Source organism: Mirounga angustirostris, unplaced genomic scaffold (assembly GCF_029215605.1).
Source record: "Mirounga angustirostris isolate CCGP_5_RB_7025 unplaced genomic scaffold, mMirAng1.0.hap1 SCAF_5, whole genome shotgun sequence".
Taxonomy (NCBI): Eukaryota; Metazoa; Chordata; class Mammalia; order Carnivora; family Phocidae; genus Mirounga; species Mirounga angustirostris.
In genome coordinates this window covers 169,740,191-169,756,770 of record NW_026991713.1, presented here as the reverse complement: position 1 = coordinate 169,756,770, position 16,580 = coordinate 169,740,191, and the positions used below count along the sequence as shown (strand labels likewise).

At 61.7% G+C, this 16,580-nt stretch overlaps 3 protein-coding genes across 9 annotated transcripts in view; 1 reads left to right on the top strand and 2 right to left on the bottom strand.

Moving 5' to 3' along the window:
• RCC1L (RCC1 like) overlaps positions 1–3,354 on the top strand; it is a 28,503-nt gene extending 25,149 nt beyond the window's left edge. For 5 of the 6 annotated variants that reach the window (XM_064593081.1, XM_064593083.1, XM_064593082.1 and 2 more), the window contains exon 11: positions 2,622–3,354. In XM_064593081.1, the coding sequence (XP_064449151.1) occupies positions 2,622–2,845 (224 nt within the window). In that variant the 3' untranslated portion in view covers positions 2,846–3,354. The remainder of the gene's footprint in view (positions 1–2,621) is intronic. The other variant, XR_010411976.1, reaches the window with a different exon arrangement.
• A 2,509-nt stretch (positions 3,355–5,863) lies between these two features.
• LOC135364579 (basic proline-rich protein-like) lies at positions 5,864–8,922 on the bottom strand. The gene has a single exon (XM_064593077.1). It carries the CDS (start codon positions 8,920–8,922, stop codon positions 7,975–7,977), a length of 948 nt encoding a protein of 315 aa, XP_064449147.1. The 3' UTR covers positions 5,864–7,974.
• Positions 8,923–9,278: 356 nt separating this feature from the next.
• Positions 9,279–16,580, bottom strand: part of CASTOR2 (cytosolic arginine sensor for mTORC1 subunit 2) — a 49,381-nt gene continuing 42,079 nt past the window's right edge. For both annotated transcript variants that reach the window (XM_045875483.3, XM_045875484.3), the window contains exons 5-9: positions 16,164–16,287; positions 15,357–15,467; positions 15,020–15,102; positions 11,564–11,658; positions 9,279–11,482 (exon numbers count right to left, since the gene is read on the bottom strand). In XM_045875483.3, coding sequence (XP_045731439.1) covers positions 11,417–11,482; positions 11,564–11,658; positions 15,020–15,102; positions 15,357–15,467; positions 16,164–16,287 — 479 coding nt within the window. In that variant the 3' untranslated portion in view covers positions 9,279–11,416. The remainder of the gene's footprint in view (positions 11,483–11,563; positions 11,659–15,019; positions 15,103–15,356; positions 15,468–16,163; positions 16,288–16,580) is intronic.

Below are 16,580 nucleotides of genomic sequence, written 5' to 3'. Positions count from 1 at the left end.
GGAGGAGGCGGGGACATGCCCCCCAGGTCTATACAGGGGCCCCCTCCGACCTACCTGGCGGCACTGCCGGATCAGGCCCCCGGGGCAAGCGTTTGAATGGCCTTCCCCCATCACCCACCCCTGTCTGAGGGGCAGCAGGGCTGTCCCGTGTGCCGGGCGCCTTGCTTTCCTTCCATCCTCAGGACAGCCTGTGAAGCGCCCCCCCCCCCCGCCCCCTGGTCTGCAGCTGTGGTCGCTGACCTCAGGCATCGGCGGGGCTGCCCTGTCTCACGGCCACGTGGCAGGTGGGGCTGCGACGTGAACTTGGGGCTCTGCGTGCAGACTCTGCAGCCCCTCGCCGCACGCCCTCGGGTCGGTCCGGCTTGGGTTGGGGCGCACGGGCTGGCAGGCCCTCTGGCTGCCCGGCCCCTTCCCACACGGCCCCGGGCCCCAGGCGGGGTGTCTCGGGGAGCAGACGTGTCGGGGCCGTGAAGGAACTTGCAGATGCAGCCAAGTCAGGGAGCAGCCAGTTCAGGGCTCCTTCTCAGCCCCCCACCTTTCTCCTGGGGGCGTTTAAGACCTTGTCGTCGTGAAGAGAGGGACATTCCTGATGCCGCTCAAACTTGTAAGAGTGTGTGTAAAGAGTCCTTCAGGCTGGTCGTGGTGCAGTTTTTGGAACTGTTTCCCTTTGCAAGAATGTAGCGAGCGTAAATTGGTTTAGAAGAGACACTTCATTTCACCCGGACGAGGATGCGTCGCACCCACGGCCGAGCGCAGTGTCGTCTTGGACTCCGTTCAGAGACCGTCAGAGACCGAGAGCCTGCACGCCGGGGGGAGCGGGGACCGCGGGGGCCAAGCGGGCTCTGAGGCCAGGCTCGGCTGCGACCATCCTCCCGGCCCGCCAACCAGGGCCAGGTGGTTACTCTGCTGGGGCTCTCATGGCCAGAGCACTCGGGGACGAGGACAGGGGTGCTTAAGTGCCGCAGCGTGGGGCCTGGGGAGCGCCGCGGGCAGCAGTCTCCCCAGGAAGGTCAAGATCGCGCGCTCTAATGGCCCGGGGAGGTTGCTAGGAGTTCACCTGGGCCCGTCACCACAGAGCGGTGCGTTTCCTGCTGCTTCCGTGGCCAGCCTGGAACGCTTCCTGCACCTCCAGGCCTTGGCAAGGAACCGGGGGCCACTGCTGCGCGTTTGTTCCGCGATTTCTGTGATAGGCGTCGCTAAGCACGTTGGTTTAGGGACAGAGGGGCAGGCAGCACGGCTCACTCGCCAGCATCCATTTGCCCGGTGGCCCAGAGCCCTTAACGGACTTGTCTCCCCGCGCTGCAGGCCCCGGGGTCTGGGGTCACCGCCGCCGTCCGTGGTGGTCAGGCCAGACCGTCTGGATGAGGCCCCGCTCCCGGCCCGCTCACTACGTCCACAGGCTGTGACAGATGCCCGTTCCAGCTCTCCCGCTGCCTGGCAGAGCGGGGCCACCAGGGGGGGGTGGCCGAGTTGGGATCTGCACGGACTGAACAGCAGTGTCAGCATCCTGCAAGGGTCCGAGCGTTCGGCCCGGCAGGATTAGTGACTTACAAGCTGCCCTCTGAGAAACACGGTTCTCGCCTGTGCTGCTGGTGCTTGCGTAAGGAACCTCGGGAGGGAGAGTGGAAACCAGTTAGAAGGGGTTTCCAGTTCAGAGGGAAGGTGGGAATACAGGGGCAGATGCCGACGGTGGGGGGGTTAAAAGGTACCTAATACCGGGGCGCCTGCCCGGCTCAGTGGGCGGAGCGCATGACTCTTGATCTCGGGGCTGTGAGTTCGAGCCCCACAGTGGGTGTAGAGATTACTTAAAAATAAAATCAGAAGAAAAAAAGGGATTTAATATCTTTTAATTGATGTAGCCATGAGAGGGTCTTACCTATTGAAAATAACGATAGTAATAGTCTAACCAGAGGAAGACAAGCACCCCTCCTCTGGAGAACCGGCCGGGCTCTGGGGACGTGGAAGTCCTGGTGTTGTGGGCACACCTGGGGCCGGCTGGGGCGGCCGTCTCCAGGGCCAGCCTGTTCGGCAGCGAGAGTCATTTTAAAGGCCAGCCGGAGCCTCTACATCGGCCTTAGGGCTGCTCCCATGGGTGGGCGCTGTTGGCAGGACTGCCCGCAGGGCCTGTGGCCCCCTCTGCGACACAATAGACCTCCGTCCTCGAGGGTGCACATCGTTCGGGAAACAGCCGGCCCGGAGCTGAGGCTGATGGTGCACGCGGCTGAAGGTGCCGGCCGGGGGCCTCCTTCCCAGAGCAGGGGTTTCTTGCGCTCCAGGCAGCCCTGGGGGTGACCCCGAGGAAAGGTCACTGAGCTCCTGCCTTGGGAGCAGGTGTTGACCTCTGGCGGGGTCGTGCACAGGGGGGAGTAGCCTCTGGGGGAGCTGCGGGCTCCAGCAGCCTCTCCAATGGGTGGGTAGGAAGAGTCATGTCTGCCATTGGCTGGGTGGGATGCTGGGGTGACTGTTTGCGTGCTCATCGGAACTGCCCTGCCGGCTGGGTGGAAGCATCCCCATCTCTGGGGGAGTTAAGTCACCCACCAAGAGGCAGAGCCAGGCTCAGGCCCAGGTTGGGCCTCCTCCAAACCATGTCCCCTCACGCTGTGCTGGGTCTTGTTTTGCAGGTGACCATGCCTGGGGAGCCCGTGGATGTGGCGTGTGGTGTGGATCACATGGTGACTCTGGCCAAGTCTTTCGTCTGAAGCCCCTCCCTGACCCGCTTGAGCCCGGAACCCGGCCTCAGAACCACTGGGACTGCTTGGCAGAGGCCCCCGGCGGGGCTCTTGCTGGGGGTCAGAGAGGATCCGGGCCCTTGGTGACGCGTGATGCTCTCTGTCAGTGCCCTTAGCAAGAACGGACGGGAAGTCCCGGGACTCAGGGCCCCTCTCTGGCTGAGGGTGAGACCTGCTGCATTCACCACGGGATGGCTGTCCTCATCAGGCCAAGCACCAGTGAGAGGGATCCCTATTACTGACCCGAGCAGCTGGTCTGGGGGAAGCTTAGCTCTCCGGCATGCCATTTTGTTTGTTCTTAAAGGTGGCCCGACGGACTCTAGTGGCCGGGTGGGCTTCTGTAAGCCTCCGACCACAGCAGAGCTCATGGTGGGCGTGTGGGCATCAGGGCAAGCCCCAGCCTGACTGAGGGAGCCAGGCTGAGAAGCCCCTGCAGGAGTTAGAGCGAGGCCAGGTTCTTGCGCACCGAACACCCCCCGCAAAAGCTTGGCTGGAGGGCCAGCCTCGGAGAAGAGATTGAGAAATTGTGGAAAACAATTTGAGGTAGTAACATAAACTTGGCCTTCCGTTTAAAAACGTCTTTGAAAAATCTCTTTTAGAATAAAGTCTATTTTCTGCCTTTTTATTTTTGAGCACTGAAGAGGTCTTTTTTTTTTTTTTAATCTTACTTGATCATTTAGAGATTGGCTTGCAAAAACAAGGCTTTTGATAAAGAGGCAGCTAGAAGCCAGTGACAGATACTCAGAAGACAGTCCTGCTTGAAAACGGTTTGTCTTCACAGTCTCTCTCCTCCCACGGTTCAGTTGGGAGAAAATAACGAAGTCTAAAAATAAACTGGTAATCATGTCACCCACCGGGATCTCACTCCCTGGCTGCACCCCCTGTCTCTGCTTCATTCACTCAACAGATACTCTGTGCCCCCCCCCCCCCGCCCCGTGCCAGCTACTGTGGATCACACTGGGTCACTCGGGGACGACACCCCCGTCAGCAGGTCCCACGAAGCTTACGTTCTAGGAGGCAAAACACAACCGACAAGCAAAACAGAGAGTATGGGAGATGGCTCGGTGGGCCGTGGAGACAAATAAAGCCGGGGAAGGGGGCTGGCCATGTGGGGGCTTAGCAGTTGGAAGTGGAACGGTCTGGGCGCCTGGCTGGCTCAGTCGGTGGAGCTCGGGGTTGTGGGTTCGAGTCCCACATTGGGTGTAGAGAGGACTTAAAAATAAAATCTTCAGGGGGTGCCTGGGTGGCTCAGTTGGTTAAGCATCTGACTCTTGATCTCAGCTCAGGGCATGACCTCAGGGTTGTGGGATCGAGCCCCGAGTCGGGCTCCATGCTGGGTGGCATGGAGCCTGCTTGGGATTCTCTCCCTCTCCCTCTGCCCGCCCCCCCCCCCCCCCCGTCCCGCGCATGCTTTCTTTCTAAATAAAAATCTTAAAGTGAAACGGTCACTGAGTAGTCCTTGCTGTGAGCTGAGGCCACAGGAACCAGCCAGGTCAAAGTTGAAAATGATTTGTCATTTTCCTTCCTAAAACTCCTGGCTGGGCCGTGTTCCCTGTCACCCCAGCGATGAAGAACAGAAATCCATCCTCCGTGCAATAGGCATCTCAGAGCACCTACTGATTTACGGAGTGTGAGTGCCCCAGAAGGTCAAGGTCATGCCTCCTGGGTCCCACCAGCGGTGTTCAAAGCCAGGAAGTGATGGTGCTGGGGAGGGTCTCTGCTGAAGGTAGGAGTGATTTTTAAGCCTCCCACCCAAGATTCAGCTCCAATAACTACCGCCATCTTGGACACAGCAACCAGGGTACTTTTTAGTACTCGGTCTCCCTGGCTGGCTGGAATGCGTCTGCCCCACGCCAGACCCTCTCCACAGTTGTCTTCTGCCCTGTGTCTCCGCTTCTGTCCCCTCATCACTGTCCCTCCTGGCATCGGGCACCTGAGTCCCCATGGATGTCCTGCCTCCAGTGCGTCGTCCGAAGGCCCGAGGGCGCTCAGCCTGCAGATCCGGAGGGAAAAGCCTTCATAGCAGCAGAGCTTCCTGGGGCTCAGGGTGGTGGGAGAGTGCTCCAGCCCCATGCTCACCCCCTTCCGTCTCCAGGGGCAGGGGTGAGGTGGGGTGGGGCCAAGTGCAGACACGGGTCTTCAGCCCTGCCCTGCTCACACGTGCCTTCCGTAGAAAATAGCACAGAGGTCCAGGGCCTCCTTCTTGCTGGGGCAGCCCCAATGCCCACCTGCCAAGAGGACAAGCAGCCAGACGCCAGAGGCTTGTGGAGGGACACTGGGCAAGTGCCCTCGCTCCCGCCGCCAGGGGGTCCTGTCTGGAGGCATCAGCTCCTGGGCTTCCAGAACCAGGCAGCCCTTCCTGGGGGGTGGGGGTGGGGTGATGTCCACAGCAGGGCTCCAGGCTTGGGGAAGGAGCTCTGTCCTGCTCCATGGGTCCCCCCGAGCCCCAGGCCCACCTCTACCAGAGGTCTGGGGAGGAATGGTGGGTGCAGTAGCCGGTCTCCGAGATGGCCCGAGACCTTGACCTTGAGTGGTCTCCTCCTGTGTCAAATCAGAGCTGGGCTGTATGGCCACAGCTTAGGGTGGTGGGCGGTGGTGTGTGGATTCTGAGGCCAAACCGTTTTGGCTTCTACCTTGGCCCTCGCATGCCTTGCTCTGGGGGAAGCCAGGCACCCTACGGCGAGGAAACAACCCCGCGGGGAGACCCACGCCGAGAGGAACAGGCTTCCTGCCAACAGCCAGGGTGAATAAACCGCCTTTGGAAGTAGATCCTCCGGTCTCGGCCAAGACTTCAGATGGTTGCAGCCTCACGAGGGGCTCTGAGCCAGAACTGCTCAAACTGCTCCCGAATTCCTAACCCACGTAAACCGCGACACACACGCAGTCATTTGTAAAGCTGTGAAGCTTGGGGGCAGCTTGTTACGCAGCACCAGATAACTATTACAGCCCCTCTCACTCTGGGGCGGGCGTTTCTTCTCTCAGGCTCTGGGTGTTGGGCTGGAAGGCTTGCTCTCCTTCCTCCAAGCCCTCCCCAGCCTGAGCTCCCCCGACCCCGACCGCGGCTCAGGGAAAGGAAAGACTGCAGATGTGGTCCCGGGTCGGCCCCTGATAAATCAGACACTGGTCAGCCAACATCCATTTTTGTTTCCGTTTTAATTAACACTTTACAAAGTACAAAATATACTGTCTTTTTTGGGGGAACATTAGGTACTTTTTTTCTCTCCGCCATACAGTACATGAATCTTGAGGGTTTTGTGTGTCTTCAACAAAGAGGGGAGAAGCGTGAGGGCCCCGGGGCATCAGGTGGCCCGTGCTCCCCCTTGCCCAGAGCTTGGGACAGATGTAAGTGCCATTGCTGGTGACCCGGGGCGCGCCAGGTGAGGGCCAGACCCCCAAGGCGAGGCCCTGGGCAGGGCAGAGGCCCCTCAGAGCCCCATCATGCACCCAACATCCGCTCACCCCCATCTCAGGATAACGGAAATAATTTTGGCATGGAGCAAGAGGAGGACTTGGGATTTTGGGTGTTGTCCGCCCCCTCCCCCCACCCCATCCCGCCCAGCTGGGGAGCCAGCCCTGCTCAGTTCTTCCTGGACCATTTTCTGGATAGGTAAACTGAGGCAGAGGACAGGAAAATGCACCGGGCTTGCCCTCTGTCTTGGGACCCAAATTTGGCCCGTTCCTCATCCCCCACCCTGGTCTCCCAACTTCACTGGATGCTCTTTGCAGAGGACCCCCAGCAGGTGAGGGGCGCCCGCACCTGAACCCTCTCCCTGTGAATACTGTCTTCAGGACTGGATGCTTTTGAAGAGCTGGCCCCTTGGGGCCCCTGCTGGGGACACCTCCGCCCCCTCCGAGCAGCTTTAACAAGGTCAAGGGACGTGGGGCGGTCCCGAGGGCGAGGCCTGCCACCCACGCACCATCACCCCTACTCCGTGTGGCCCGCGGGTGACAAGGCTCCCGAGGCCTCAAAATACTGAACAAGCCAGGCCCGTGCTCAGATCCGGGCGCTGCATGGAGGTGCTCGCACACACACGGATGTGTAGGACCCAACGCACGCGTGGCCAAGCACACAACACTGTCCTCACTCCCGGCCTCCTCCCCCTACCTTTGATCCAAGAGCCTCAAACTCCCTCCCAGCCACGGATGCCACAGGCCAGGCCGCAGGCCTCTCCCTCTGTCCCGGGGCCACTCCTGGTGCCATCGGCCCCAAGGACAGCAGGCTGCTCGGCCAACAGCTCCCCCGCCTGGGCCTCGCCTTCTCAACAGAGCAGGTTTCATACAGGAGGCCGTGGACGTCAAAGCTGAAGGCCACGGCCCACCCCGTGGCTTCCTCCCAGGGTCTAAGGAAAGGATACGAGAGACAGTGAAGCTTGCCCTGGTGTTGCCTCCAATTTGAAAATGAAGGGGAGAAAACTAGCTGGGAGGAGCTCTGAGATAGGAAAAGGTATACAGGGCTCAACTCCCCTCAGGAGCACCCAGCCTCTCGCCCCAAGCCCGCCCTCAGCTGGGCTGACCGCCCCCGCGGCCACCTTGGTTGGCTCGGCACCTGGCAGCCCCTTTGAAGGGAGGGTACTGCCCCCTCCAGGCCGAGCCCTTCCGCCAGCACAGCATCTGGGAAAACCTGAAAAGCCAAAACTCGCGTCTTTGGGGGTGGGGTGGGGTGGGGGGGAGACTCCATTATCCTCCCCCCTCAAGCTCTGCTCACCAGGCCAGACGCCTGCTCTATTTCCCAGCGGCTGTGACCGGCTGCCCCCACTTACGGGGGACACAGATCTATGGGGCGGTTCCGCCTACCCCCCACTCAGGTTTCACTCAGGAAGTGGCATCAGAAACTCCTGGGTCACAGAGCACAGGTGCTCTGCTGACGCCTGGGAAATCCTCAAGGCCCCTCTTAGCCCTGGCTGGGAAGGGCCCAAGTTGTCCCCACGTGCAGATCCAGAGGCCCAGAAGCGTGGCCCAGGGACTCCTAATGGTGAGCCTGAGAAATGCGGCCAGGAGGGGCCGGTCGGGGGGTGGGGTGGGGGGGTTCATCTTTGACTATCAGGTGACTGGTGCCCTTGGCTTGGGACGGGGGCCTCACCCTACCCATCAAACCAGAACCTTCGCTCCTGACCTCCAGGCCCATCCTCTGTCACCTCACAGGGGACAAGCCTCGCCAGACCACGAATCTTCTTCTGGACACCGCACTGGTCACCAAGGCCATGCTGCCTGATGGGGGAGGCACGGCAGGCGGCTCTGGGTCCCACTAGGGGCCCGTGGCCTGCAGTTGGTGGAAGGGGGAGAACGCTGGTGCTTGGGAGACTCTGGACCCCCTGGATCCCGGGGTTGGGAAGTCCGCACACCTCTCTAGCTTGGATGTGTGCCCTGGGCTTTGGAGACCCCCCCATGGAGGAAGGAGGCGCAGCGCTGGCCCCGCCCACCTCTGCTCCGCCGAGACGGGGTGCTGAGAGGTGAGTCGGGGTGCTGAGGGAGAAAGCTGTTTCTCAGGAACCAGAGGAACCCACCCTGAGGGTTGAGCCACGGAGACAGGGGTGGTCACGCTTCTCTGTAGCGCGCAGGGATGGGGCAGGCGAGGGGCAGGGGTGGCCTTTAGCTGGCGTGGGCTTTTCTTACCAGGGAGTGACACAGAGGCAAATCCACACACACCCAGAGCCCAGGCGGCAGGCCCGGGGCCACCACTCACCCCTCCCCTCGGCAGCCTTGCTCGGGAGCCCCATCTCCCTGCCCCCGCCACGGGCCCGGCCAGCCAGAGCCAAGAGAGCCTCGGCCCCGTGGGTCTGGAGACCCCCCAACCCAGCAAACCGGGGGGGGGGACATTCCTCCCCCCAAACTGCCGTGGAAACCAAGTCCCTGTGACTACGCTCCTCACGGGCACGCAGACAGCGAGAGGGGAGCGGGGAGGGGAAGCTCCAGGTGGCCGCTCGGGCCCAGGCCTCGCCCAGCCCCTGCTGGACACAAGGTCAAGGGCACTGGTCCTTTTTCTGGCTAGACAGGGCCAGTATCCAGGAGGAGGCCTGGGAAAAGAACCTGTGGTTTCTAAGCTTGCGGGTGGAAAAGACGCAGAACAACCATGTAGGGGTGCGGGGGGGACCCCGGGTGGAGAGCTGGAGCGGGACCACCTCCCTGCCCAGGGGTTCGGGCTCAGGGCAACGGGAAGAGGGCCTTTCTGCTGTGGAGTCAGAAGAAATGCCATCACTCCCGCCTCCGTACCGCCATCCCCCAGACCAAACAAGGGCGTCCAGGGGCCTTGGCCATGGAAATGGGGCTGCGGGATGGGGCTGAATCCAGCTTTCCGGGGGCTCCGCTCTTGGGCTGCTGGTTTTGTTTCTCTCTCAAGTCACGGCTTCTCTGATAAGGTATTGCCTATATACTTGATTTAAAAATATACGGTGGCTCAAAACGTGCCTGTGGGCGGAGCAGACACGGCGGGCGGAGGCCCTCACGCCCACACACGCGCACACACAGTGGGGTCCGCGTCCACGTACTTTGCACACACGCGTGTGCGTGCTCACATGGCATGTATTAACATATATATTGCTCAAGTATATATGCTATTTACAGTATATATCTATATCAACATAAAACACAGGTATTTATAGGTGTGTACAATAGATACGTTCTCGGGGGGGGGGGGCTGGGTAGCACACGTTTCTGGGGTCACGGCGCCGACACACTTGCTCGGCAGGGAGGGAAGGCGGAGAGGTGACACCATCAGGGGACCTGACAGGAGGGAGTCTGGAGAGGCGCGCCACGGAAAATCAAGGCCTTCCAAGGAGAGAGAAAGGGGACTCAGGGCTTCGGGTCCCTCCCTGCCCGCTCGTGCGCCCCCGTTTTGGAGACGGCAAACAGTGGGCACGTTTTGGTTGTTTTGGAGCTTTGTGCAAAATGAATTAACTTAAAAAAAAAAAAAAAAGAAAAAAGAAGTGGGTTCCTAATCAGTGCTTGGGCCCTGAGCATCTTCAAGGATCCAGACCCACGGCTCTTCCGTGGTGGGCTGCCCGGGCTCAGGGGGTCCCCCAACGCTGGGAGAAGGTGGGGAGTGGGGCCCACACAAGCCCTTGGCCTAAGGGAACGTCCTCTCTCCTCTGAGCTTCTCAGGAACGGCGCCGAAGTCAGCCATGCTGCCCGAGAAGGAGCATCAGGGAGGGCGGGAGCCTCAGCAGACCCTCTGGTCCAGCTCGCTTGGGAGGCACCCCCGGTGGGAGGGGAGGCACGGGGGGCTCACCCCATTCTCCCTGGCCAGCCTCCAGGGGTACGAGGCCACCTCAGCTGGCCTGCCACCTGACTGCCCACCACCCTGTGGCCTTTGGGTCCCCTCTGATGCTCAGACAGGACCACGGCTCCCTGGGCACCTGTCAGTGGGGCTGCGTGCGCAGCTCCGTGTGGGGTGCCCCGGCGGGGACCCTGATCTTGCAACAGACCTCTGCGGCCAGCTTCCTGCTCCAAAGAGAGGGCCAACGCTCCTGGGACACCTCCCGATTCTCGTGCCTGTCCCTGGAGCCACAGGGCACCAGCCGAGTGACGCTGAGCCTCTGGGCCCCCCGAAAGAACTCAGCAGGCCCCGTCCCCTGAAAACTGCAGCCTGGGCGCAAATATATTAAATAAGAAACTAAAACGTACGGTACAGTTTCTCTATTAAGGCTCAGATAAGCTGCCCCCCAGGTCAAGTACTCATGAGTGCCACAGTCCCCCAGCTGAGGGGCAGGCAGGCAGGTGAGTTGGGGGCCAGAGGCCTTCCACGTCCCCCAAAAGTGGGGCAGGGGAGGGGAGCAGGATAACGGGGGAACCCTGTGCTGGTCTAGTCAACTGCTGGGGAGTGGGGGTGACCCAAGAAACCCCAGGTCCAGATTGCTGGGGATGCCCCTGCTTGGGGAAAACCAAGGCTCTGCCTCGCCCAAGTAGGGTCCGGAGAAAGCAACAGGGGACAGGCGCTCGTGCCCCAGGCTGGTGGGTCTCCTGGGAACCGCCCCCAGGCGTGAGTGCTTACGGTGGGGAGGGTCTGGACAGGGCCTCCTTGGCAGTCTTGCTGGGAGTCGGGGCAGAAGCCCTCTGGACGGCAGGCGGAATTCTGGGTGGCGCGGGTCCTCCCCAGCTCGGGGGCCCCACCCAGGCTTGTCAGAGCTGCCCCAGCCCGTGACCCAAGGGCCGCCCGCTGGCCTCCACTCTGCGGGAACCAGCCCGGAGCTGATGGATCCAGAGACCAGCGACCGCAACATCCAGCCCCAGGTCCTCACGGGGGCCTCCCCTGGCTCCGTGAACTCAGCCCCACTCGGCCAGCTCCCTCCCCAAGATGACGTGAGGATCAGAACCCCATTGTCTCGTAGGAGGCCCCTGCTTCCTTCAGCATCTGCCCCCAGCTGTAGGCAAGGCCAGGTGGGAAGGTGGGTGGGCTTGTGAACTCCCTGGGCCTCGGACACCGTTTTCTGGAGTAGGAGTGGGGGGAGGAGGAGGTTAGGGGTTCTCTGGAGGGTCTGGGGGCTCCAGGAAGGCAGGAGGGCACGGGGAGGTCTTGGCTTGGGCCCCGGGCCTGGCAGGGAAAGCAATCGGGGGTGTCTCCCAGAGGCCCCTTCTTGGGGGACCCTGGGACCGATTTTCCAGTCTGTGAGAAATACTGCGAGAAGAATCTTCAGGGTAGGGGCTGGGCCCAGGCCTGGGGGGGCAGACAGGGAGGAGCAGAAGAGGCCCTCCTAATGCTTCTCTGCTTGGCTGACTTTCAGGGCGCTGATGACGGCACTGATGTTCTCCTCGGGCACCTGCGAGGGGGCAGGGGGAGGCAAGAACCCGTGAGCCCTGAACCGGCAGCCCTTGCCCCGGGGGCCTTGCTGGACACTCACCAGCGCGTGGTCGAACTTGAAGGTACTGATGTAGTAGGCGGGGATGTCCGCAGCAGCTAGGGGCTCGGAGATCTGGGCCACGATGCCACACTCATCTGGGGACACAGGCGGGGGGACCACGCTCAGCATCCTCGGCCAGCCTCCCCCCTGCCCCTGCTGCCGGGGCCGGCCACGCCCCCATGATTTCCCAGCGCTCCCGCCCCCGCCCTGAAGGCTTAGCGCAGGGGCCCCTCCACCCAGGAGCCTTCTCTGACCCTCCCTGGCCGGCAACGAGCTTTTGTCCCAGGGTTCCGCGGAGCCCAGCTCTGTCCAGCTTTGGTCACCCTCTGCCTGCTCCCGACTCTCGCGAGTTCTCCGAGACAGAGCCAGATGCAATGTGGCCAACGGGAGGATGTGGGTTCAGGCCCTCTTTCCTGTCGCCCTCTGACTCTCTTCTAGCCAGAAGGCTGTGGTCAAGTCACTTCCGCTCTGTGAGCATCGGGTTCCTCCTCAGAGTCCCCACCGGGTAATGATCTGTGGAGGCCAGCGGGGTGGTCCTAAAACTAGTGCCAGGCATCTGCCTGGGGCCGGAACGGGCTTCTTTCTCCCTCTCGACCTCCAAAGCAGGGGTGCATCCTCTCCTCAACCCCGGCTCCCTGCCTGATTTGAAGGCACCACACAAGGCTTCCTCCTCCAGGAAGACCTCCAGGGTCCGAGGACCGCTCTGTGCGACCAACACAACCCCTTCCAAGGTTTCAGGTTGTTTCCCCCCAAGCCACTATTCCGATTTTGACGACGATGCCTTTTCCCAACGCTGTTCCCGACCGGGTGGGAGAGTCCAGATCGGGTCGTCAGCTCCCCTCGCGCTTCTGAGGCTGGAGCCTGGGAACCGGCCCGGGCTCCACCCCTCCAACACCCCATCGTCACCCCCTCCAGCCTCCCTTCTGCTCCTTCACTCCCTGGCCCCAGTCCTGCTGCCATCAGCCCAGCCCTGGGCCTGTGTGGTGACTCTGTGGGCTTCTCAAGCTCCTGCTCTCCGCTTGGTCTGCCGGGCCCTTTGGGTGGCTGGGCAGGCCCAGGGTCTGTACATCTGGTGCCCGTCTGTCTGCGCCACCACGTGGTGGAGACTCGTCTCCTAAGATCCTTTCACTAGGGACGCAACTATTCCCCTAAAAACGGGGTTAGGAGATTGGAGTCGAGAACAATGCCTTTCTGACTTCGGGTTGGGACCCACCTGTCACGTCAGTTCAGAAGGCTGGTGACGCGCACTTTATAAAGCGACGGGATGGCTAAGGGGGGAGCCCAGACGGCACACACAGCACAGAGCTGGGCCGAGGACGGTTCTGGAGCTGTTCGCACGCAGGCGCGCTGGGTTCGGAGGGAAGCCGCGTTTACTCCGAACCACGCTCACAAACCTACGGAATGTGCTGGTCTGGGATCCTGCAGATCCTCGGCAAGCTCTCTTCCTTGCAGGGCTATTTACAGCCGTCAGGGTGGCCCCGGAGCCCACGCCGCCCTGCGCAGGCAGCTCCCAGCTGTTGGCTGGGAGGCGAGCACGGCCGCGGTGCACACCCTTCTGTCGGACGCCCGACACACAGGCCCGACGGCTACACGTCTGGATTCCGTCCCCATCCCCTCTTTCCTCCTCCTTCATCGGGACCTTCTGTGGTTGCATGAGAGACGCTATTCTGATGGACGCAGTCTCCTGGTGGCGCCCCGCCGCCCGCCAGAGCTCTGCCACTCCCCTCCACCTCCAGACCCCTCGGTCCCGCATCAGGACTCTGCCCCCCTGCCTGGGGCGACCTGGCTAGGTTCTTCTACCCTTTCTACCTTTGGACCCTGCACCCTGGGCACGGCCACCTGGAGCCACGTGGGTGCCGCGGACAGCTGTTGCCAGGTCACCAGGCACCTTCTCTGGGGAGCCTTACCCTTCCCGACCCTTCCCTGAGCCACCCGGGCCTGACACGTGACAAGGACAGCTGAGCACCTGGTATGACAGACACGCCCTGCTCAGCACCCAGGCGAGGCATCTACCATCGTCCTTATTAGGATGGCATACTGGGGGACCGAGGCTCAGAGGGTAGACAACCTGCCTGTGCTCACGTCGTTTCTAACAGCCTCGGTGAGGAGTTGCTCCAGCGCTCAATCCCCACGGCCCCGCACCGGGCAGCCAAAGTGGGCAGGAGAAACGCTGGGGTCTGTGGCGAAGGAGGCCCCCCGCCCCGCCGCGAGAGGCAGGCTGGGCCCCGGGGTCGGACCAGGAACCTTCAGTATACACTTCCTAGCACTCCACAGAGTGGCCCACTGTCCTGCCCCCAGGATGGCTCTGGCTTTGGCCTTCATGTGAGCGGAGCTGGGGGGACCCGTCCACCTGCAAGCTCATCCACAGGCAGGTGAGGCAGGAGGCAGAACCTGGCTCCCTCACCCACCCTTTGCCCCCAGGTCAAAATGCCCTGCCACCTCCATCTCCCGTCCTAGGAATTGAGCATCCAAGGGCTGACATGATGGCCCCTGGAGCAGTCTGGGCTTCATCGGGAATGTTCTTCATTCACTGTATCTGTGGGAAATCAGCGTTCACCAATCCCACCAGGGCTTCTGGAGGATGCTTCCCAGAGACGACCAAGAGCCTCTCCCGGGTTCCAGCTCTGGGGTCTAACAGGTCTAGCTTAAGGAAGTCATTTCTGATCGGCACATCACTGACAATGGGCCGGCGGCCTCCACCCAGCCCCGGGCGAAATCGGTGCCACGCGATCCTGCTAACTACCGAGGACTCCGAGCCCCGGGGCCCCTTGGAACACGCTTGTGGACAAAACTCGCTGCCAACGACGCTGTTTGGGCAGCTGTGGAAACCGAGACTAGAGACTCTTAGGGAATCTCTGCGGATGTCCTCCGTACGATCAGGTCATCGCTACGGAGGAGAAGCTGCTCCCTCCCGGGACAGAAATGGGGAGGTATTTTGGGGTGAGTGCTGGGGTGCCGGAGTCTGACGGCAATTGCATTTATTTATGTGAACGGCACTCATCGGAACAATATCCATTGCCTGTGAGCAGCTGGGACTAAACGTGATTTTTTTTCCTTTTCAAGAAGACTCTACGCCCAGCATGGAGCCCAACGGCAGGGCCCGAACTCACAATCCTGAGATCATGACCTGCGCTGAGATCAAGAAGAGTCGGCCGCTTGGCCGACTGAGCCAGCCAGGCGCCCTTCCTTTTCAACTTGTATTGTGCCCCCCAGTGGGGTAATAAGCAACAGGAATGCAATCTCTAGTGCGGGAGAAATAAGAGCACTTTGGTTGAAGGCCCGCACCTCCTGTCACTCGCTGGTCAAGGGCCCATGGCGGTGGGGATGTCAGCTCCCTAAGCCTCAGCCTTCCTGTCTGTACCGCAGGGTGAGTGAGCCCTGACGGACGGCACTCGGCAATGCTAGGCCCCCGCCCGCTGGTGTGGTCCCCGCCCTCCCCCCCTCCCTGGGGCTCACCAAATCCCAGGGGCTGTCCTCCGATCCGCACCATCTTCCAGAGCTCTCCAGATGCGCTGGTGAACAACAAATTACTAGGGAACCTTAACAAGGAGAGAGAGACAAACCCCAGAGGCTGACGTTGGTCGTGGTCCCTTGGTTGGAGCTGTGGCTGCCGTCGGGGCCCCCTCCTGAGCCCCCCTCATGTCGGGGGGAATGGGAAGGCAGGGCTGGGAGTGGGCTTTGGAACACCTTCCCCCCCACCCAGCTCCAGAGAGGGGGCTGAGGGACCAACAGCGCCCCGACGGCCCCAGGCCTTTGTCTGAGCTGCATGTCGTCCGTAAGTTGGGCCACTCACCTCTGCTGGGTCTGCACGTCCATCACCAGGGAGATGTAGCCCTCAATGAGGGAGAAGGAGAAGAAGCGGATATGGCCACAGTCCTCCCCGGCAGCCATGGGGTCTTTCACTCTGGGGGCCAGGGGGTGGGGTGGTGAGGGATGCAGTGGACCCCCCGCCACACCCAGACCCCCACCTGGCCTGCCCGCCGGCCCACCAGCCTGGGAAAGCTGGGGCCAAGCCCTGGCCCTGATCCTGCCCTGCTGGGTGACCCTGAAGCTCTGCTCCCACCCTCGGTCTCCCCATCTGAGATGCGGACGAGTCCACGGCGTTCACAGAGGTGAGCACCACACTTCACGGAGCCAGAGACCCAGCCGGCTCTCGGTGCAGACCACCCCCGCCCCTTGCTGGACAGGGTTTCTCTGTCCCTGCGCCGACCCACAGCTTGGGGCACAGTGTGTGGTCACTGCCAGCTCACTGGCCCCTGGTCCCACCCCGCTAAAATCTGCTCCGAGGTAAAATGCAAAGCCTCTTGTCTGCCGAATGAAAACCCCCGAGCTCCTGGCTCCCCTGCTGACCCGGCTTGCCCTTGGAGCTCAGGGGACAGTGAGTGGGGTGCTCATTTCATGGACATATGGCCCTGGGGCTTCACCAAGTTTTGGGATTCTCAGAGCACAGCTTTTGGGTAGAGCCATGATCCACCCCCTCCCAGACTAGCTTCCAGGGCAGGTGGTGGCTTTTGTGTCTCCCCACTCAGACTGGGGCTCCCAGGCAGAGTCGTGTCCCCTTGGCCCACCCCGCAGCCTCTCACGTCCAAGGGGGCCGTACCCGTTGGAGTAGAACATGACGTCCATGAGAAGTGTGGCGACCGCAGGAAGCGTGTCAGGGTCCAGGCTGGTGACACAGAACCTGTTGCTTGGGCTGGACAGAGGGTGGATGACAGGCCTCTGGACTGCGAGAGCAAAGACAGTGGGCACTGAGGCCGGGAGGAGGAGAGGCGTGGGGCAGGAGGAGGGCCCGATGAGGGGTGGGGTCAGCAGGCAGCTGCTTTGGGGGACCTGCCCCTGTACCTTCTGCAGCCTCCAGTACCACCCACGACTCCTGATTCTCCAGGCTCACTTCCAGACCCCCGGGCCTTTGCATATGCCCTGCTGTCTGCCTGGAATGAAAGACCTTTCCAACCTCTACCACCAGGCTGAGCTCCTACTTGGACTCCAAGCTTCAGTTAGAGAGTCGTTGCCTCTG

Excerpts from the sequence above, each read along its gene's own strand:
- LOC135364579 (XM_064593077.1), bottom strand. The coding sequence starts at position 8,922 with ATGGCATTTCTTCTGACTCCACAGCAGAAAGGCCCTCTTCCCGTTGCC.